Source organism: Bos mutus, chromosome 7, assembly GCF_027580195.1.
Source record: "Bos mutus isolate GX-2022 chromosome 7, NWIPB_WYAK_1.1, whole genome shotgun sequence".
In the NCBI taxonomy this organism is placed as follows: domain Eukaryota; kingdom Metazoa; phylum Chordata; class Mammalia; order Artiodactyla; family Bovidae; genus Bos; species Bos mutus.
This window is the reverse complement of record NC_091623.1, coordinates 48,440,366-48,461,961: the sequence shown is the minus strand read 5'-3', so window position 1 is coordinate 48,461,961 and position 21,596 is coordinate 48,440,366. Positions and strand designations below refer to the sequence as shown.

The following is a 21,596-nucleotide window of genomic DNA, read 5'->3' as shown; positions in this document are numbered from 1 at the left end:
GGAAAATGGTATGGAGATCCCTTAAAAAACTAGGAATAAAACCACCATATGACCCAGTCATCCCACTCCTAGGCATATACCATGAGGAAATCAAAATTGAAAGAGACACATGTATCCCATTGTTCATTGCAGCACTGTTTACAATAGTAGAACATGGAAGCAACCTAGATGTCCATCAACAGATGAATGGATAAAGAAGTTGTGGTACATATACACAATGGAATATTCAGTTCAGTTCAGTCGCTCAGTCGTGTCTGACTCTCTGCGACCCCATGAACTGCAGCACGCTAGGTCTCCCTGTCCATCACCAACTCCCGGAGTTCACCCAAACTCACGTCCATCGAGTCGGTGATGCCATCCAGCCATCTCATCCTCTGTCGTGCCCTTCTCCTCCTGCCCCCAATCCCTCCCAGCATCAGGGTCTTTTCCAATGAGTCAACTCTTTGCATGAGGTGGCCAAAGTACTGGAGTTTCAGCTTTAGCATCATTCCTTCCAAAGAACACCCAGGACTGATCTCCTTTAGAATGGACTGGTTGGATCTCTTTGCAGTCCATGGGACTCTCAAGAGGAATATTACTCAGCCATAAAAAGGAACATATTTGACTCAGTTCTAATGAGGTGGGTGAACCTAGAACCTATTATACAGAGTGAAGTAAGTCAGAAAGAGAAAGATAAATATCATATTCTAACACATATATACGGAACCTAGAAAAATGGTACTGAAGAACTTATTTACAGGACAGACATAGAAAATAGATAGATGGACACGGGGAGAGAATGAGGAAAGGGTGAGATGTATGGAAAGAGTAACATGGAAACTTACATTACCATATGTAAAATAGATAGCCAATGGGAATTTGCTATATGGCTCAGGAAACTCAAACAGGGGCTCTGTATCAACCTAGAGGGGTGGGATGGGGAGGGAGATGGGAGGGAGGTTCAAGAGGGAGGGGACACATGTATACCTATGGCTGATTCATGTTGAGGTTTGATAGAAAACAACAAAATTCTGTAAAGCAATTTTCCTTCAATTAAAAAAAAAAAAAAGAAAAAAAACAACATCAAAAACAAATAAGATCATGGCATCCAGTCCCATCACTTCATGGCAAATAGAAGCAGAAGAAGTAGAAACAGTGACAGATTTTATTTTCTTGGGCTCCAAAATCATTGCAGATGTTGACTGCAGCCATGAAATTAAAAGATACTTGCTCTTTGGAAGGAAAGCTATGACAAACCTCAGTTCAGTTTGGTCGCTCAGCCATGTCTAACTCTTTGCAACCCTATGGACTGCAGCACTCCAGGCTTCCCTGTTCATCACTAACTCCCGGAGACTGCTCAAACTCATGTCCAGTGAGTTAGTGATGCCATCCAACCATCTGTCATCCCCTGTCATCTCATCCTCTGTCATCCCCTTCTCCTCCTGCCTTCAATCTTTCCCAGCATCAGGGTCTTTTCAAATGAGTCAGTTCTTTACATCAGGTGGCCAAAGTATTGGAGTTTCAGCATCAGTCCTTCTAATGAATATTCAGGACTGATTTTCTTTAGATTTGACTGGTTGGATCTCCTTGAAGTCCAAGGGACTCTCAAGAGTCTTCTCCAATACCACAGTTCAAAAGCACCAATTCTTTGGCACTCAGCTTTCTTTATAGTCCAACTCTCACATCCATACATGACTATTGGATAAACCATAGCTTTACTAGACGGACCTTTGTTGGCAAAGTAATGTCTCTGCTTTTTAATATGCTATCTAGGTTGGTCATTGCTTTTCTTCAAGGAGCAAGTGTCTTTTAATTTCATGGCCCCAGTCAATATCTGCAGTGATTTTGGAGCTCAAGAAAATAAAATCTGTCACTGTTTCAATGGCATCACCGACTCAATGGACATGAGCTTGAGCAAGTTTCGGGAGATGGTGAAGGACAAGAAAGCCTGGCGTGCTGCAGTCTATGGGGGTCACAAAGAGTCAGACACAACTGAGCTGCTGAACAACAAATCCAAACTGCACAGATGCCATTGCTAAGGAGGGCTTAGATGGGCAACATTAACTTTTTCAAGGAGTCGATTTAAAGAAGTCTTATGCAATGACCACCAACTTGGGATAAAACTCCGGAGGCCTACAGGGCTCTTGCTTCCTCTGCACAGCCACAAAGACCCCCATGGCCCATGCAAAAGGGCATCACAGCTTATCACTCAAGTGGACAAATGTGACAAAGCCATGCAAGCCTGTGGACACACAGCTTTTGTCTCACATTTAGCGTAGGGCATCCCAGAGGAATAATTTGGGGACAGACAGAACAGACGGAGCATTAGTGCAGACTGGGTGCCGCGTGCACCCCTTGACAAGCGCCATCTCAACCTAATTCCCTGGACAGCCCTCAAACTGGGTGGGCCTCATTCTGCCCAGGTGAAAAACTGATACCACACAAGGTACTGATGTGGCTTCCCTGGGGCCCCACTGCAGGCAAGAGCATCAGGACCCAGGCACAGGAGCACACACCATTCAACAGGATCAGGGGCCAAGTACATGCCCAGACGTTCCCGCATCACTGTCCAGAACTTTCTGGAGGCCCTGATGCACATTTGGTGGAGTGCCACCCTGCCTGACATGCTTGGGTTCGCCTCCAGTACCAGACCCGGGGCCCTGATGCCTGGGCCTCTGGCCCACCACAAAAGCTCCACCCTCCTCCCTTGACCTACCGCACTCCCAGAATCTCAGTCCAGCAGTGCGGGAGGGAGCCAGCCCTCAGCACTCCTCGAGGGTGCCCTCAGGACAGCTCCAGGAGTTCTATTACTGCCCCTCACCGCAGATACTTTGGCCACCTGATGCGAAGAACTGACTCACTGGAAGAGACCCTGACGCTGGCAAAGATTGAATGCAGGAGAAGAGGATGGCAGAGGATGAGATGGTTGGATGGCATCACCAACTCGATAGACACGAGTTTGAGCAAGCTTCAGGAGTTGGTGATGGACAGGGAAGCCTGGCGTGCTGCAGTCCATGGGGTCGCAAAGAGTCGGACACGACTGAGTGACTGAACCGACTGAAAAGATGAGAAAAAGGGGGCGGGAGGCAACTGTGGGAGGTCCTAGAATGGCCAGAACAAATGACCACAGACAGGGGGCTTAAGACAACAGGAATGTGTTCTCTTCAGTTCTGGACACCAGAAGTCTGAGATCAAGGTGTGGGCAGGCCGAGCTCCCTCCTGAGGCAACGTGGGCAGATGGCCCCAGGTGCTTCCAACTTCTGGTGCTGTCCCTGGGTTTGTGACTGCATCACCCCAACCTCCGCCTTCACTATCACTGGCCATTTCTCCCTGTCTCTGTATCGCACACATTCCTCTTCTTTCTCTCAAAGGACACCTGTCACTGGATTCAAGGCCCATCCTAATCCATGGTTATCTCACCTTGTGATGCCTTCTTTGATGTCATCTGCATAGACCCCATTTCCAGATAAGCCCCCATTCTGAGTTTCTAGGATGACATGAACTTCACGGGGATATACACTGACAACTTGCCTAAGGTCACTTGGCTCCTAAGAAGCCAGGGTGAGGTCTGACCCTGTCCACACCCTGACCCCTCCACAGCCTGCCTCGAAGTCAGTGTCTAAAATCAAGGCACAGTCACCCTGGTGTGGGCATGGGCCAGTCCTGCAAGACAGGTCCCTCAGCAGAGTCGGGCCAGCCACACCACCCTCAGAGTCACACTGCTGAACCTGGAAGGTTAGGGACTCACTTTCCCAGGCTCCTGAGCTAGGCATGGCTATCGGATCCAGGCAACACTGGAAGGCATAGAGAAACTCTGCTGTGGATTCCTCAGAGAGTATCTGTTCTCTGAGGAGAGGAATGAGCAGGTGACACCCTGTGCTAGGCTGGACTGTTCCAAGATCCCTGCCCCTCAGTGTGCATGTCCCCTCTAAGCTATTCCACCAAACACCACTCCAGGTGCTGCTGTGAAGGAGCTCTGCAGAAGGAAGTTAGGTCCAAGATCATTTGACTATGAGTTCACTCACTCTCAAGGAGATCCTCCTGGTTGGAACTGGCCTAATCAGGTGAGACCTTACAAGGGAGGGGGCTCTTCCTGGCCAAAGAGATTTTAAGCATAAGAGTGAGTGGACATGAGATGCCATGTGGGAAAGGACCTAAAAACAGCCCCTAGGGGCCAGCCAGCCAGAAAACAGCCCAGAATCACAAGGAAATGAATTCTGCTAGCAACCTGGATGAGCTTGGAAAAGACCACATGGATTCCAGCTCTTGAGACCCTGAAAAGAGAATCCCAATCTATAGAATTCTGATTTATAGGACTATGATCTAACATACAGGCATGAATTTAAGCTGCTGAGTTTGTGATAATTTACAACATAGTAGTGAAAAGTAAAAAAAAAAAAAAAACACACACATACAATCCTCACATGTTCTTCCCATCTTGAACGTGATGGCTGGAGCTGTGGAAGCCATCTTGTGAGCATGAGGTAATAAGCATTAGAAAGATCTTTATCCCATGCTCAAGAAAGATCTAGACAGATAGAGCCATGTTCCTGTACTAGATTGTAAGAAACTGTCCCGAATGAGTCGGGGACCCCTCATTAACAGCAAAGTTAATTCTTTTCCAATTCTTTTCCAATCCCTCGGAACTAGGTTGACCTTATGTCTGGCTTTGTGCAACAGAACATGCAGAATGTGACACTCTGGGTCTGGTGAAAACCACCCTTAACAAACCTTGCAGCATCTCCTATTCCCTGGCGGGAACCCCGCCACTATATGAAGGAGCTCAGGCCACCCACATGGAGAAAGAGGCCTTCAGAATGAGATGTGACAAGGAGAGCATGGCCTCAGGAGAGAGAGAAAAGCATGGTCCCAGACAGACATTACTAGAAGAGAGAGGCCCCATGCCAGCCAGCCCCCCTGGGACATCAGACACACAGATGAAGCCAGACTGGATCCTCCTGTCCTGGCCAACACCATGTGGAGCAGAGATGAGCCTCTCATACTGACACTGCTTGAATTCCTGCCCATGGATTGTTCCACTGGGCCACTAAATTCTAGGGCTACCTGTATAACTGACTGACACAGACCTGCTGAGTCTGCGGGCACTGCCATCACCCACACTGAAATGGTTCCTCCAGGCCTGTTGCTATTCAATGGCTAGATGTCTGCTTCATCAACTGACTTGGGACGCCCAGGTGGAAGGAGACCTTCTGGCCCTGGTCTCACAGCTGTACTCCTCAGCATCTCTCTTCCCTACCTGCTGCACTACCAGACTCTAGGGGCAGCCTTTGGCCTCCAGGCACACTTTTGAGCTTGTGCTCAGCTTCTTCCCATCCTTGTACCACATCATCTCCATCTGGCCCTGGCCACCTCACAGCTCAGCATGGCACTGGCCCCCACCTCAGCCTGTACCTCCGAGTGCTGGCTGCTCCCTGGAAACACCACTGAGGACTCCAGGGACAGGGAGGGATACACAGTCAGAGATTCTGCCCAGGAGAGGTCTTCCAAGTCCTGGAGTCATGACAGAGCTGTGCTCTAGACCCTGGCAGTCTCAGATCCACCATGAAAATCCTTTGTGATTAGTGGCTGCATATGGACCCTCGATGGGCACAGGTGGTCCAGGTACTCCAAGCCCTCCTAGGTGTGATGGGAAGCAGTCTCAGTGCCCCTGATGGGCAGATGGTCCTAGGGCCTGTGTTCAGAGGTAAGGACACATCAGGGACAAGGCAGAGACCCTCCTGAAAGCCAGGATGGGGCAGAGCTGACTTAGAGAATCTGCCAAGAGATCTCAACGGCTTCGAGAAAAAGCCAGGGGCTCAGACTTACCAAGGTCCAAATCTAACCTTCCAAGGACACTTCCAACACTTTCCAGGTCTGCTCTGCCTCATTTCCTCATCTTTACAAAGAAGACATGGGTTTTTCATTTTCTCCTTATTTTTTATATTATAAACCTGTGTTCTTCCAATATATATATATATATATACACACACACACACATACATACATACATATGTTTTGTGGGCAGTTTCTTTACCCAAATCCAGGAGTAACTACCCCTACTCCCAAGCATTCTCAGAAGAAATGAAGTGAGAGAGCTTGGCCTTGCAAGTGCAACATGGGAGCAGCCAGAACTGCTCCCTACAAACCAAGCCTAGGAGGCAGTGCACTCACCACAGACACATGATCAGGAGTCCAGAGTCCTCACCCGCTCAGCACCAACGGGTGCCCTCACCCTGCACAGTGCCTGAGGTGGCCACCAAGCAGTGCCGTGTGTCTACATCCTCCCGGGAGAAGTGCTGGCAGGAGCAACCGAGCTCCACGCCATCCTTGTACCCGGGAACGTGCACACGGGCGTCTGCGGTCTCGAGTTCCAAGTGGGCTGGCCTCCCCGCCACGGCACCCACAGCCGTGTCCTTGTGCAAGGAGGGTGTGAGGCCTACAAAGGCACACAGGCAGCTCAGGGAGCTGAAAGAGCCCTCAGCACACACGTGCCCACGCAGCTAGTAAACGAAGGTGCTCCTGCTTCAGAATTACAGCAGACATCAGCCCTAGCCCAGACCTGGAGACGAGCAGCCCCGCGGCTGACTTTCGACCACCAAGTGCTGCCCTCCCCTGCTGAGCAGAGGTCCTGTCCCCACCCTCCCACCAGGGTGGGCCGGGCTCCTGGTTCCCCACCCTACCCTCAGGGGTGACCTGAAGGCCTAGCCTACTCAGGAGGTCAGCAGAGCTGCCCAGACCTCTGCCCTCTGCACGTGCTCACCCAACACCATCCCATCCCCCGCTGTCGCCACGGGGTGAGCCGAGCACCCCCCAACACACCTCTGACCTCCCACAGGGTAACCTGAGCCCATCTGACCCCGCTCCCCACAGGCTTGGCAGAGCTGCTCCCCCACCCCTCCCCACGGGGACCGAAGACAGCGGCTCCTGCCACTCAGGGCTTATCCAGAGTTGAGGGGAGAGGGACACACACACACTCGTGTCACCTTGCACCAGCAGCTGGTAGGCGATGCGGCTCCCACGGCTGACGCACTCATACAGGCCCGCGTCTTCTCGCTTCACGTCCCGCACGAGCAGTGCCCGCTGCCCAGCTGAAGCCTGCACCTCATACTTGGGGCCGGGAGACAGCGTGTGTCCGTCCTTGAGCCACGTCACGGCTGCCGCCTGGTCCGACAGCTCGGCCAGGAGCTGGGCCTCCTCGTGCAGCCGGGCCAGCACCTCCCGAGCGGCCGCTGCTGGTGCCGGACGCTTGGCCGTCAGCTCCAGGGGCGCTGGAAGTCACATACAGGTGACAAAGGAGGGGTAAGTGAAGAGGGCGGCGAGAGGAGGAGAGTGATCAGAGGAGGAGGGTGGGGAAGTGGGATGAAGGTGTGGACAACAGGGTGTGGATGTGAGGAAGGGGTTGGAGGTTACAAAGAGACAGCGGACAGAGAAGGAAGAGCCGGATATCATGCAACAGACTCCGAGAGGCAAGAAAAGAAGACACAGGACAAGAAGTGGAGGAGGAGAAGGAATCAGCAAGAAGGGAGGAGGGGAGAGGGGAGGCAAGTGGCGGGGCACAGACACAGAACCGAAGCTCGGACTCTTTAGACCTTCCTCCACTCACACCCTTGCACGGCCTTGCACACCCCACCACCTGGCCCCACGTTATCCAGCTGCTCTGAGAGCCACAACAGACTTCCCAGGATCCCTGCGACTGCAGGGACTCCGTCCCACCCCTATCCCTCAGGAAACGTGGCCTGAAGAAGCCCTGGGGTCACAAGACAGGGTCCCTACCTCGGACCTCCATGCGGATGCTGCTCTCGATGCCATTGGCCACGAACTTGAGCTCCGCCCCGTGCAGGCTGACAGGCACCGAGCGGATGGTGAGAGTGTGGCGGGTGCCATCCCGCTGTATCACATACACGCTGCTGGCCTTCAGGACCCGCCCGTCCAGGAACCACTCCCCTGATGAGGCCGTAGTGAGGTCCACAGAGAAGGTCACCTCGCCGCCTTCCACTGCCTCCACTGCCTTCAGAGGTGTTTTCACAGCCAGCTGGGGAGCTGTGGAGTGAGAGCTTCAGGAAGTAGTTGGGCCCCTCCCCTCCTCTCCTCCAATGCCTAGCCCCAAATAACCCCTCCTCTAGGAAGTCCACTGGGCAAGCACGTGGAGACCCTGAGTGAAAACCAGACCCAGGGTGGAGTGAGAACAAGTTGGAGCTACGCAAGATCCCCTTCAGCTCCCACAGACCCAGTAAGTAGCCCAGTGCCCTGGGGTTGGTGGGCACAGACAGTTCCTGGGGCTTGAGTCCTGTGTTGGGGTCACCTGGCCTTCCCACCAAAGAGTCTTCAAGAGCATCAGGATCCTGGGCACCCCCCTACCACAAAGAGGACGCAGGAGCCATGCTGGCCTCTCCAGCACTGGGCTACACTCTAGGTCTGGGCGATTCAGAAGCAGATGGTCCCACAGACTGCTGTCAGGGTGCCGTGGAGACGAGAGCCTTCGGCACTTACCCAGGTGTACAGTTCCTGGGAACTCGAGGTAGGGGCTCTGGCCAAAGCTGTTCACAGCTGACACCCTGAACTGGAACTCTCCCTCCTCGGCCACGCCAGCCACAGTCAGCTCCGGCGTTGTCACCCACTCATCTTCATGGCAACGGCTCCAGGTATAGGCGCCCAGCCTCTTCTTCTCCACCAGGTAGCCCTCAATGGCAGCAGGGCGGTCCCCAGCAGGTGGCGGGGACCAGCCAAGAGTTACGGAGCTCTCTGTCTGGGCCTTCACCACGGGGGCTTCAGGAGCATGCAGGGGCGGCCTCCTGGGGGCTGAGCAGAGCATGGGCCCACGTCACCAACTGGAAACCCCCTCCCCAAGCCTGGGTCCAATATCACAGGAGGGAGAAGTTCTTGTGACAGAATTCCCAGCCCTCCGTGGGGGGGTACTGCCCTGGTGGTCTGGAATGGCCACAGCCCAAGGGGGCTGCCAGCCCAAGAGTGTGCTGTGGGCCAGCACCCCGGTCTCAGCTCTGTGGCCGTTTCTCTGTCTGCAGTGGAAAGAGCACCCGGGCCTCAGAGGCCACACTTGGCCCAGGGCCACCATGAGCTGTCCACGGGGCCTGGAAAGGAGCTCCTTCCAGTTCTCAGCCTTGACCCCCTCTGTGCATTGGGATCCTGGGCTGGATGATGGTTAAGGCAAGGCACAAGGACCCTTCCAAGGGTGCTGAGACCCACACACCCCTGACCCCAGCAAAGGGCTGACCCTGTGCCAGCTGGTCTCAGCACCAAAGGCTGAGAAAGAGGACACACGCAATGTTCCCCTACACGCTGTGCTTCTAGAACCACCTGCACTGTTTAAGTTGGTTCACAGGTCGGGGGGGCCACTAGGACTCCCACTTTGCGGACGCCTAGTGTGACCATCGTGGAGGAGGGGGTCAGACAAATCACGCCCCCCACAGAACCAGATCTACAACCTAGGCAGTCTACAACGCACAGTGCTCCCCACAGCAGGCGAAAAGTCAGAGCAGGGCCCAACACATGGTGGGCAGGGACGGGGCCCCCCTCTCCATCCAACAGGGGCTCTCACAGCCCTTACCTGACACGCAAAACTGGGTAGACGTCCGGCAGTCCCCAGCCACAAAGGCCACCTCACCCACATCCTCCAGGCTGCACTGGGAGATGGTCAGCGTGTGGCACGTGCCCTCAGCAGTGATGGCCACCCGGCCCCCAGCCACCACCGCCTTCTGGTTCCACAGCCACTGAACAGGGCCCTCGGGCTTGGCCAGCTCCACACAGAACATGGCGGTGTCTCCCACTCGTACAGCTGTCTTCCTTGGGAGCTTCCGAAGGAGGTTGCCTGGGGTGGGCAGAGGAGCAGTGAGTGAGGGGGAAGAGGGTAGAGCTGGTCAGAGCGACCCCCATAGGGCTGCCCCACCCACACCTCCTTCCTGCCCCTGCACCCAGAGCTCCCACTCCACCCCTCCCTGACCCACCCCTTGTCCTGGCATCCAGCCTGCCCCGCCGCCCAGGACCTCAGTCACTTGCCCAGTTCCTGGGAGACCCATACCCTGCCCAGTCTCTTGGCCCGCTGCCCACTCACCTCGCACTGCCAGCTCAGCCACCGTGCGACTGCCCTCTGCCGTCTCACAGATGTACACGGCGTCGTCGTCGGAGGAGACGTTCAGCACGGTCAGCCGACGCTCGGCACCCGCCTCCTCGATGAGGTACTTGGCGCTGGCCCACAGCCGCGTTTCCTCCTTATACCAGGCAGACTCCATGGCTGGCACCGGTACTTCACACTGGAACGTGGCTGATGCCTTCTCCGGCACCTCCAGGTCCTGCAGGCGCTTTCTGAAGGGCACTGTGGGCTCTGCGGAAGAAGGGCTCAGATGAGCGGGACCGGGAGAGGGAAGAGGGGCAGGTTGGAGGGGTGCCAGAGGCTGGGGGAAGAGGGGGCAGTGCAGAGGGGCAGGGAGGCGAGTGAAAGAAAGGAAGGAGACAGGGAAAGGTAGGTATAAGGCTGGGGTGGGGGCAGGGAGCCAGGGTAGGGGTTGGAGGGTGGGTAAGGAGCTTCAGGGAGCGGGGACAGAGGGAGGTAGAGGGAAAGGAGAGGAAGGAGAACAGTGGAGAGGGACTTAAAGGAAAGAGTCCCTTCCCCCAAGAATCAGGGAGAAGTCTGGACCAAAAAAGGAGAAATGCCGCAGGTGAAGTCCTAGCAAGCAGCATGGCTGGGCAGCCCCCTAAGCTGGTGGTCCCGGACAGCCAAGAGAGGCTGGATTACACAGCAGAGAGGCCACTGGACAAGTACTGGCCTGAAAAACTGCTCAACCCCAGCGCACTTCCCTGCAAAAAAAAAAAAAAAAACAGGAAGCAGACACACGCACACAAAGGTTGAAGCGCCCTGCTGGAGATCCCACAGCTGGCAAAAAGTGGAGACGGGACTCCGACCACATCGAGGCTGGTCTTAGGAAACAAGAAGGAACAAGTTCTGACGGTGTTGTCCACAGCTGCCCCGTGCGCTGGGGACAGAACCTGCAAACTGACCCAGAATCAGGTTCAGGCTGCGCCCTGGGGCAGTCCCAGCCTGAGGCCTCTGACAGCACGAGGTCTGTCCTTGATCCTGCCTCCCTCCGGCTCAGCTGGGGAGACCCCCCACCTAGCATCCTGTAGGAGAGGGGGAGAGCCTGGGTCACCCTCAGCCTGGACAGGGCAGGCTCCGCCACTGGGCAACCACCTCCCGAGGGAGGGGGTGTTAGTGACAAGCACTTGGTTGTACACGCGTGTTACTTTCACAAAGACAATGAAACACCACAGCAAGAGCCGCCAAGACCTCCAGCCACGGATTTCTCTACACGATAGGGAAATGGCGGCAGCAGCAGCCGCTAGAAGGAAGGGATGGGCGGCCTGGGGAAGAACCTCCGCCTGTGTTCACTGCGCACAGCGACTTCGTGCCAGCCACCAGGAGCTCACCTCTCACAACGACCAGCACCGAGCTGTAGGTCTGGCCCACAAGGTTGGACGCCGTGCAGGTGTAGAGGCCACAGTCTGACTGCTTGCAGAAGAGGATCTTCAGCACGAAGTTCTCCTGCTCGTCCTCATACACCACGTGCCGCCGGCCCTCCACCACCAGCTGTCCATCCTTCTTCCACACGATCTCAGGCTTGGGCTCGCCCGTCACGAAGCAGCTGAGGCGCGCGTGTTTGCCCTCTGTCACCGTGCAGGTGCGCGTGCCGGAGCTCGGCGGCGAGGCCGGGGCGCCCCCGGCGCGCATGGCCTCGCGCCGCCGCTGCAGGTGCGCCAGGAGCATGGCGGTGGAGGCCCCCGGCGGGTTGGCTGCCTCTGCCTCCGCGTCCACCGTAAGCCCGGCGGCGGCGCTGGCGGCGCCCAGCGGGTTCTCCGCGTGCACCGTATAGGTGCCGCTGTCTCTCGGCTGTGCAGCCCGGATGCGCAGAGCGCTCGCCTCGCCGCTCTCCTCCACTCGCACTCGGGGGGCGTCCAGCACACCCAGGCGCCGCCCGTCCTTGGCCCAGCTCACCGACATGGGCGGCGAACCGCGCACGCGGCAGCGGAAGGTGGCCTCGGCGCCCTCGCGCACGCGGATGGAGGTGGGCCGCAGCAGGAAGTGAGGCGCCTGCTCGGCGCACGCGGCGTCGGCGTCCACCTGCAGGCCGACCGCCGCGAAGGCCTCGCCGATGGCGTTGCGCGCACGGCACACATATTGCCCACTATCACCCAGCGCCAGGTCCAGGATGGTCAGGCGGTACAGGTCGCCGTCCTGGGCCAGGCGGAAGCGACCACCCGCCTCCACCAGCTGCCGGTCTTTCTCCCAGCTCACTTGCGGCGTGGGGTTGCCCACGATCTGGCAGCTCAGCGTGGCATCTTTGCCCACCGATACCACGAAGGCCTTGGGCCGGGTTAGGAAGCGGGGTGCACCGCTGAAGGAGGAGTGATCCATGGTGGGTGGGAGAGGCGGGAGAACCTGTGAGTGGAGTAGGGGAGGGAATGGTGGGGATGAGTCCCTGGTGTGCTCAGAACCCCACTTGGCTACTTTGCCTGTGTCCCTCTTGGCTACTTCACCGGCCCAGTGCCGCCTGGAAAATACAGCTTAATACAGGGTGAACGTCTCCCCATTCTGCTCCCATCTCCTCCCACATACCCCGTCCCTGCAGGTGGCATCACCAGCTGGTATGGTGGTCCAGAAGTGCCAGTTTGCCTCTTTCTGGGCCTTGGAGTTTGGCCCCAACTCCACCCCCAAAATGGGCTCTTTTTAATTGGCTGGAGCATCTCCTCCCTCTTGTCCTAGCTCCAGGCCTGCTGCCCCAACTCAAGATCCAGCTGAGCACCTATCCCCAGACACTGCACCAGCAGCAAGCTTGCCCTCCTCCCTGTGCAGCCTCTGCCATGCTGTATGTCACCACCAGGACCTTCCCCGTCCCTCCTGGCCACTCCAGGTTCCATCGGGTGTCCTGTCTCCCCACACACTGGTGCTTCCTGGGGCCTGAAACTCCAATCTACCTAGTGTCTCCCAGTCACAGAGAGGCAACTCGCTGCACCCTGACAGGCCCTGGCCGTGGAGGCTCATGAGGTGCCCACTGCTGGCCTGTCCTCTCTAAGGCACACCAGAGGTGTTCTCTACTCCAGCAGACTCTCCTCTGAGCCCCCTGCTTGGCCTTCCCCCTTTGCTCCCCATTCTCTCCACTGGCTTTCCCCACTCAAGCACTGGGCTGCCCTGCAGGCTGTCCAGCCGTCCTAACTGGACACTGCCCAACAGAGAGTGCAGTACACAGGGCCTGTCCCTCCTGCCACTGTCCTGGGTCACATCTCACCCCTCCTGGGGTCCCGCCACACATCCCCTCGACCCCTGAAGGGGGGTGCTCATCAATGAGGAAAGAATGGAAATTCTACAGCTGGAGGGCTGGGCACCCCTCCAGCACATAGGGCTACCCACGAGCTCTTGCTATGAGTGCCTGCCTCCTTTCATCAGAAGTTGAAATGGGGAAGGTCACTGGTGTGTCTGTGGAGGACAATGGAGAATGCTGCAAGAGTCCAGTAAGGCTGAGAATGGGTGGGCCAGCTAGCCAGGTCCACCCAGGGGGCTGTGGGGGGACTGTAGCCCAGCCACTTCAGGTCTTGGCTGAGGCTCCATTGGCTGTGGCTCTGCCAACTGGACACCTTGCAGGGGTGGGTTTGGCACCAGCAATGCCAAACGCCTCTGACTGACGCTGGCGTCTGCCAACTCCAGGCTGGATCCCGCTGGCCCCCAGCACCAGTGGGTGAGGTGAAACTGGGCCTTGCCTACACAGGGGCTTCTGTAAGAGAGCCAGCACAGATGGGCCCATGGGCCCTGGGCTGTCCCCAAGTGGGTTAACTCTTTTCACCCCGGGGGCTGGGCCTTCAGCATGGGGCTGCCCACCATAGGACAAACAGGGCAAGGTTCCCAGGCCCTCCAGCTCCCCAGCCTGTGATTCGGGACCTAATCCGCTTAATCCCCCTCAAGGAGATGAGCTGGGACCAGCCTGCTGACTCACTGTGCAGTCAGCACCTCTGCCCTGCCCACTTCCCCCCCTTCATTTGCTCCCCCATGGCCTGGCTGGGCTCTTGGCCTGAGAAGGACCTGGGCGGGTGGCCACCCACCTCCATGAACAACCTCCTGGGCCTCAGCGTCCCTCTGTGGAAGAATTACTTTGACACCAGTTCCCCAGGGGCCTGAGTTCCAATCTGTTCCCAACACACCACTGCCTCCTGAATTATACAGTCAATCTGTGGGTTCCCCAAGGCAGGACATGGCACCCTGCCCCTACTACACCCAGAGCAGGTGTGGGACGGAAGACACCTGCTCTGAGCTCATGAGCAAGTCTATGCAGGGTCAGGGGGCCACTTCCACAGCTGGCAGCCCCTTGGACCCTAGAAAAGAAGGATGAGGAAATCTCATCTCTGCACATACTTAGGGGGAGCCAGCTCTCAGCAGGTGCTCAAGAGTGGGCAGAGACTCCAAGATCCTCTAAAGCCATGGAGATGAATCCTCTGTCCAGGGCCTGCATGCCCCACTCCCAATGCAGCAGAAACACTGAAGTCTAAAACAAGACCCCCCCTTGACACCCCCACACCAGGCAGGCACCCTCACTGGGCAGCAGGGCCAAGGTAGCCCGAGGTATGCCAGAGGACTCTGGAGCCACGCTGCTTCAAGCTGCGTGTGGGGTGGGGACCACCCAAGGCCCCTCTGGGCCCAGATTCATCCACAGTCTCCTCCTCCTCCCCCTGCCACGTTGGGAGCTGGGGCCATGGGAGCTTCAGCCACAAGGGCAGAATCGGGAGTTTCAGGAGGAGAGACCAAGCCAGGACCTGAACCCCAGCGTCTTAGGGAAGCCCCTTCCTCCCTCTGATGCCCACCTGTGGACCCTGCTTGGGCTCCTCAGTCCCTTGGGGCCCCCATCTTGGCACTGCCAGGCTCCTCCCCCTGAGGCCAAGACCCTCCCCTCTTGCAAGCCTACAGGGAGCCTGCGGCTGACCCATGTCACCCCTACAGCCCCTCGCTTTTCCAGAACTTGGCCACTCTTGGGTCCTGGTGGGACTTGGGCCATTTTCCAGATGAGCCCAGGGTGAGAAGTGGTTCGCAGCCACACAGAAGAACCTTGGCCGGCCCCCTCCCAGAGGCCGTCTCCCCCGCTTTCCTCTCCCCGCTGTGTTGCCCCCACACCCTTCCAGAAAAGACTTCAAAGGGCAGCTCCTGCAGTCTGTGCTTTCTCCCTAGACCTCTGGGCCTTCCAGCTTCCCAAACTCCAGGGGAAATTCTTTCCTGGAGTCAGGTGTCACTGCCCCTCTGGCTGTCCCCTCCGCTGAGCCAACAGGCCCAAAATAGCCCCAGCTGTCAGCGGGCATCCATCTCAACAGAGCTGGGGGCAGGGCCAGCCGGACCCTCAGGGCACTAGGCAGAGGGGAGGTGGGTGCTTCGGACGCCCCCCACCTGCCCCAGCTGCTGCCTCCCCGCATGTGGGTCTGGCTCCATTCTGCAAGGCACCAGGGGCTGCAATCCACAGCCCCAACCCCAGGAGCAGCACAGCCTGGCTGAAATTCTACCCCAGGTCCCTCCATCCCCCAGAGCCGTGACCTTCAGCTCCGCCGTCCTCAGGGGCCCTGGCTGGCCCCCCACCCCTCCTGCGCTCTGCCTCCTCACCTGTCTCTCCCGGGGGCACGAGGCAGCACCCAGGCGAGGTGCTCAGATGGTGCGGCAGGGGCTGCTGGGCCTCACCTCCCTCCGGGGGCCCAGGACCGACAAGTTTCCCACCCAGCAGCCCGCACGCCTGCCGGTCCTCAAACTGGACAGGGGCAAAAGGACAGGCAGATCCTATCCACTAAAGAGGACTGGGCCCGCCCCCACCCCGCCCCCAGCCCGCCCAGCCCAGCCCAGCTCCAAAATAGCCCGGGAGTCACTGCCCCAGATTGGGTCTCACCCCTGGCCCCAGGGAGGCAGCGGGCAGAGGCTCAGGGCTGCTGGGGGAGGGGGGCCTGTGTGTGCCCGTGATGTGTGCCCCCTGCTCGTGGGGACCCCTCAGACCAGCATCCGGGAGCGCAGGGAGGGACAGAAAAAGGGGGATCCAGGACCACTCATAGGAGCACCCAGGACCACCACCCAGAGGGGAGCAGAGCCACCCCAAGATGACCACTCACCAGAGAATGCTGCAACCTTTAGGTTGAGATGAGCAGCTGTGAGCCTAGCACAGGTGCCCAAGGTCAGCCCCCGCTCCACCCTAACCACACATGTGACTGGGGTGGGTTCATTAACCCTGGTCCCTGCCGGCCACGCCTGGCCTGGCTGGGTGTCCGTGGCATCTTTACATGGGAGTGAGGGTCCCTAACATCCCATCCCGTGACCTTCACTTCCCAGGGACCAGGGACCCAGCCCCGGGAGGTGGGCAGACAGGACAGCGGCAGGGGGTGTGGATGACAAAAGCCACTTCACACCCCAGGATGGCTGCCCCCCATCCCCATGACCCCGGCACTGGGTCAAGGGTGAACAGGATGCTGGGCCCACCCAGGTGAGAAGGTGGGCTTCACTTAGCAGGGGTCTACTGGAGAGCCAGAGAAAGCAGTTTTGCTACCTTTAGGAGAATGAGAGGTTGGGAATCAGGGATCTGGTAAAAGTCCAGGGGCCTCTCCTGGGAAGAGGCTGACCCACCAGGGGAGGGCTGGGGTGCTGCTCTCTGCCCATCATCACAGACTAGGGGACTTAACATTTATTTTACCGTTCTAGATGCTACAAGTTCAACATGAAGGTATTGGCAGATTCCATGTTCACTAACAGCCTTTCTTTCTGGTAAACAGATGGCACATTCTCTCTGTCTCCCAACTTGGCAGAGAGAGTTCTGATATCTCTGCTTCTCATATGGGCAATAATCCCATTGTGGGGACACACCACTAACTTCATCTAACCCCAGTCGTCACACCCTCTGTCTTCCCAACTCTCATACTCTCCTGCCTGTGGTCCTCCACAGCTCACCCTCCTCCAGGCATTATGCTCTTGCCCAGCACCTGCAGCCTGGGGTCAGATCCATGCCCTTGCCCCATCTACGCCCTCTGTACCCAGACCTGTGCCCCTCCCTACCTGTGGCCCTCCAAAGCTCCCCCTCCTCCCCCTCTCCTCCTCCCTGTCCTGTGACCCACCTCCATGCCTCAGCTGCTCTGAGGACCAGCCTGACTCCACACTGCTTGCAGACAAGTCCCTGGTTACCAGCTACAATCAACGGATCCATACACCGCTGTGCACTCGAAAGATGCCTTCTCTCCTGGGTATTCTCCATCTCTGCAGGGAAGATGCCTAGCACCCAAGCAATGTATTTTTCAACAATCCACATACTTGTTGCACCCCGTGAAACCCCCGTCGGTCACCCTCATCATCTTTGGCAGAGAGAATGGATAACTGTCACCCACCAGGACCTCTTTGACTAAATCATCTACCTATCGATCTGGAGGGACCGTATGCCTCAAGGATCCTGGACCCTGTCTTCTTCAGCTAGCCTGAGACTCTTGTACCAACGTTCCCATGAGCAGAGGAATAAATGCGAAACCAAGTGGGCCCCCCGGGTGTCTCCAATGTTACCACGTACAAGTCTTGTGTGATCATGTCAAAAGTCTGTGCTTTCAGTGCAGTTGTGAAGATGGAAGTCGTATATTCTGGGGAGAAAGAGGGTTTTATTTCCCTTCTGAACATTTTAAAGGGAAAACATTTATGATGTTTGATCAGCTTATGAATAACACAGATGAAGGAAATGCAAACTCTCATCATATGGAAAACAAACACACATAATAACACTTCTTAGTGTTTCGTATCAAGAGTTTATTGGATCTCCCCCCCCAAAAAAATTTTTTTTTAATTTTACAGCAGAAACCTGAGGCTCAGAGAAGCTAGAATACTTTGTTTAGGTTTATACAACTGACCGTGCTTAACCAAGTTTCTCCTGAGAATAAACGACAAAGTCTGTAAAACCAGGGAGATGTAACAGCTCGATGCATCACCACAGCCTGCATAACATCCTGGAACAAAAAGGGGACATTAATGGGAAAGCTGGTGAAATCCAAATAAAGTCTGAAGTTTGGCTTTGAAAACATATGTAAATGGTTAAAAATTCCTTGGTGGAGAGGTGGGTGGGGGGTGGGACGGGGTAGGGGATTGGGGGTGGGGAGGATGCAAAGGCAGAAGGTTTGAGGACAGATGACCAAAGTTCTGCGTGTATTTAGGTAGATAAAGATAAGATAAAGTGAAGTCGCTCAGTCGTGTTCGACTCTTTGCAACCCCATGGGCAGTAGCCTGCACCAGGCTCCTCCGTCCATGGGATTTTCTAGGCAAGAGTACTGGAGTGGGGTGCCATTTCCTTCTCCAGGGAATCTTCCTGACCCAGGGATCGAACCCAGGTCTTCCAGATTGTAGACAGACGCTTTACCATCTGAGCCACCAGGGAAGATAAAGGTTTTCAAATCATACTATTGCTTTTAACAGGGACGTCTTTGGTGGCTCAGTGGTAAAGAACCCACCTGCCAATGCAGGAGATGCAGGTTTGATTCCTGAGTCAGGAAGATCCCCTGGAGAAGGAAATGGCAAGCTACTCCAGTATTCTTGCCTGGAAAACTCCATGGACAGAGGAGCCTAGCAGACGAGTCTATGGGGCTGCAAAAGAGTCAGACACAACTGAGTGGCTGTAAACAACAACAATTGCTTTTAATGGAGAAACTTTGGGAAGAACCTCAATGCCCACCTATATTAAAATAAAGAAATGACTGTGCCGTTGGGCAGTGAGGGCTACGCATCAGTTTAAAAAGTGAACTGCAACTGTATCCACAATGTCAGTAAATAAAGTAGGTACTCAAACGGAAAAAATCAATCGAAAGGTGGGGGCTCCCACTTCCTTGAGTCTCTGCTGGTTCCTGGTGTGCCCACCACCTCCCTTTGGCCACAAGAGGCTAAACCTACAGCTGGAAGCTAAGGGAAGGGAAGGAGGGGCAGGAGGTGAGTCAGGAAGGAACTGAGGCCAGAGCTAAGCAGGGAAGAAGAATGTGCTAGAATGACAAGGGAAGGAGACTCTGCCAGGTAGGACAGCCTAGGTGAGGACCGCAGGACCTGCAGAGACCTCCTGGGGCCTTCATCTGCCCACAGGGCCTTTGTGACTCCAAGCTCAGAAATGCAGACCCTGGAAACAGCTCCAGGGTGTCCTCCACATGGCAGGGCCAGAAGGGGGCCCAGGATGAGGGGCCAGGAGGAAGAAAGGGCCCCAGGGGAGACCCTGGGCTGACGGCTGACCACCAGCTGCGCAGGAGCAGGAGAGGCGAGTGGCCTGGCCTGGCTCCGCACAGGGGATGGCTTTGCTCCTCAGTGGAAGCAGGGGCCACCGAGAAGAGTGAGCGGGCTCTGGGCATTCTGGGCTGGACAGGCCTCTGGGAGAAGGCATCCATGGGCCCCTGGGTCCAAGGAGAGCTGAGAGGCCAAGCCAGAGCCTCAGGGGCACTCACAACCAAAGGAGGGAGACCACAGGGCTGAGGGGCCTATCAGCACCCTGCTTGTCTTCCCACCCCTGTGGTGAGTGAACTCTTTGTAGATCTGAGTGTACTCGCCATGCCAAAGCTGGAACAGTCCTGGCCCCTATCTGGGCACCTTGCCCCAGGATACATGCCAGTCACCCCCAGGCCTGAGCTCAGCATCCCTCCCGGAACACAGTGAGTCCCAAGACGGGGGACTGCTTTCCCCAGTCCGAGGACCTGAGCTCCCCAGGAGCCGGCCCACCGCAAGGCAGTTGCAAAACTCAAGAGACAAGTGCTTCTGAAAGAAGGTTATTATAAAATCACACCATGTCCAGTATAAGAAAGCGGGAGCCCATACTTGCTTTCGAGAAAACACACAAGAAACCACAGTTACTTGGAAAATGAAGCACCTGATGACCTCAGCAACAGCCCAAAAGGGCTGTCTCAGTGATTGATACCCTCCAAAGATGTTACGAGAATTGACAGCAGAGAAAAAAAAATAAAGTGGTTCATAACATCATTCACGGTCAGTGTAGGTAAGACTGCTTTTAAGAGAAGCCTTGAAAATCACCAGGGAATAAATACCTGCCCATGGCAGGAATGGAGCTCACCACCACCCAAGTTCTAAGGTCGGAAACCACCAAAGGACTGAAGAAAACTCTCGGTAAACTGATAACTGTGGTTATCATTAGAAGTGGGGGTGTTTTAACTGGATGTACTTGTATAAGATTTAAAATCTGAACACTAAGCATGTTTTCCTTTGCAAGGGAAAGAAGTGAAAGACAGGACTCCCCTGGAAGTACTGATTAGGACTCCACACCTCCACTGCAGGAAGCACGGGTTCAATCCTTGGTCAGGGAACTAGGATCCTCCACGCTGCATGGCATGGCCAAAAAAAAAGAAGTGAAAGACAAACGTTAGTTCCAGGAAACTGAGTGGCCGTGAGAGTTTCCTGAGTCTCCTCACTCCTCATCATAAGTGTGCAGGAGAAGTGATGGCTTGAGTTTATTTTTTTAATTTTGAAGATGTTTATTTAATTGTGAATTTTTTAAATATTTATTTTTTGGAGGCTAATTACTTTACAATATTGTATTGGTTTTGCCATACATCAACATGAATCCGCCACGGGTGTACACGTGTTCCCCATCCTGAAGCCCCCTCTCACCTTCTTCCCCATCCCATCCCTCTGGGTCATCCCAGTGCACCAGCCCTGAGCACCCTGTCTCATGCATCAAACCTGGACTGGCGATCTGCTTCACATGTGATAATTTATATGTTTCAATGCCATTCTCCCAAATCATCCCACCCTCGCCCTCTCCCACAGAGTCCAAAAGATTGTTCTATAAAAATCTGTATCTCTTTTGCTGCCTCACATATAGGGTTATCGGTACCATCTTTCTAAATTCCATATATATGCGTTAGTATACTGTATTGGTGTTTTTCTTTCTGGCTTACTTCACTCTGTATAATAGGCTCCAGTTTCATCCACCTCATTAGAACTGATTCAAATGAATTCTTTTTAATGGCTGAGTAATACTCCATTGTGTATATATGTACCACAGCTTTTTTATCCATTCATCTGCTGATGGACATCTAGGTTGCTTCCATGTCCTGGCTATTATAAACAGTGCTGCGATGAACATTGGGGTACACATGTGTCTTTCAATTCTGGTTTCCTCAGTGTGTATGCCCAGCAGTGGGATTGCTGGGTCATATGGCAGTTCTATTTCCAGTTTTTTAAGGAATCTCCACACTGTTCTCCATAGTGGCTGTACTAGTTTGCATTCCCACCAACAGTGTAAGAGGGTTCCCTTTTCTCCACACCCTCTCCAGCATTTATTGCTTGTAGACTTTTTGATAGCAGCCATTCTGACTGGCGTGAAATGGTACCTCATAGTGGTTTTGATTTGCATTTCTCTGATAATGAGTGATGTTGAGCATCTTTCCATGTGTTTGTTAGCCATCTGTATGTCTTCTTTGGAGAAATGTCTGTTTAGTTCTTTGGCCCATTTTTTGATTGGGTCGTTTATTTTTCTGGTATTGAGCTGCATGAGCTGCTTGTGTATTTTTGAGATTAATTCTTTGTCAGTTGCTTAATTTGCTATTATTATCTCCCATTCTGAAGGCTGTCTTTTCAC

General features: G+C 55.2%; 1 protein-coding gene across 1 annotated transcript in view; it reads right to left on the bottom strand.

The window, feature by feature from the left end:
* OBSCN (obscurin, cytoskeletal calmodulin and titin-interacting RhoGEF) overlaps window positions 1-15,775 on the bottom strand; it is a 236,110-nt gene extending 220,335 nt beyond the window's left edge. The window contains 7 exon segments of the mRNA XM_070373477.1: window positions 6,963-7,247; window positions 7,753-8,019; window positions 8,470-8,778; window positions 9,545-9,805; window positions 10,049-10,318; window positions 11,419-12,427; window positions 15,623-15,775. Of these exon segments, the coding sequence (XP_070229578.1) occupies window positions 6,963-7,247; window positions 7,753-8,019; window positions 8,470-8,778; window positions 9,545-9,805; window positions 10,049-10,318; window positions 11,419-12,403 (2,377 nt within the window). The 5' untranslated portion in view covers window positions 12,404-12,427; window positions 15,623-15,775.
* Window positions 15,776-21,596: the final 5,821 nt, after the last annotated feature.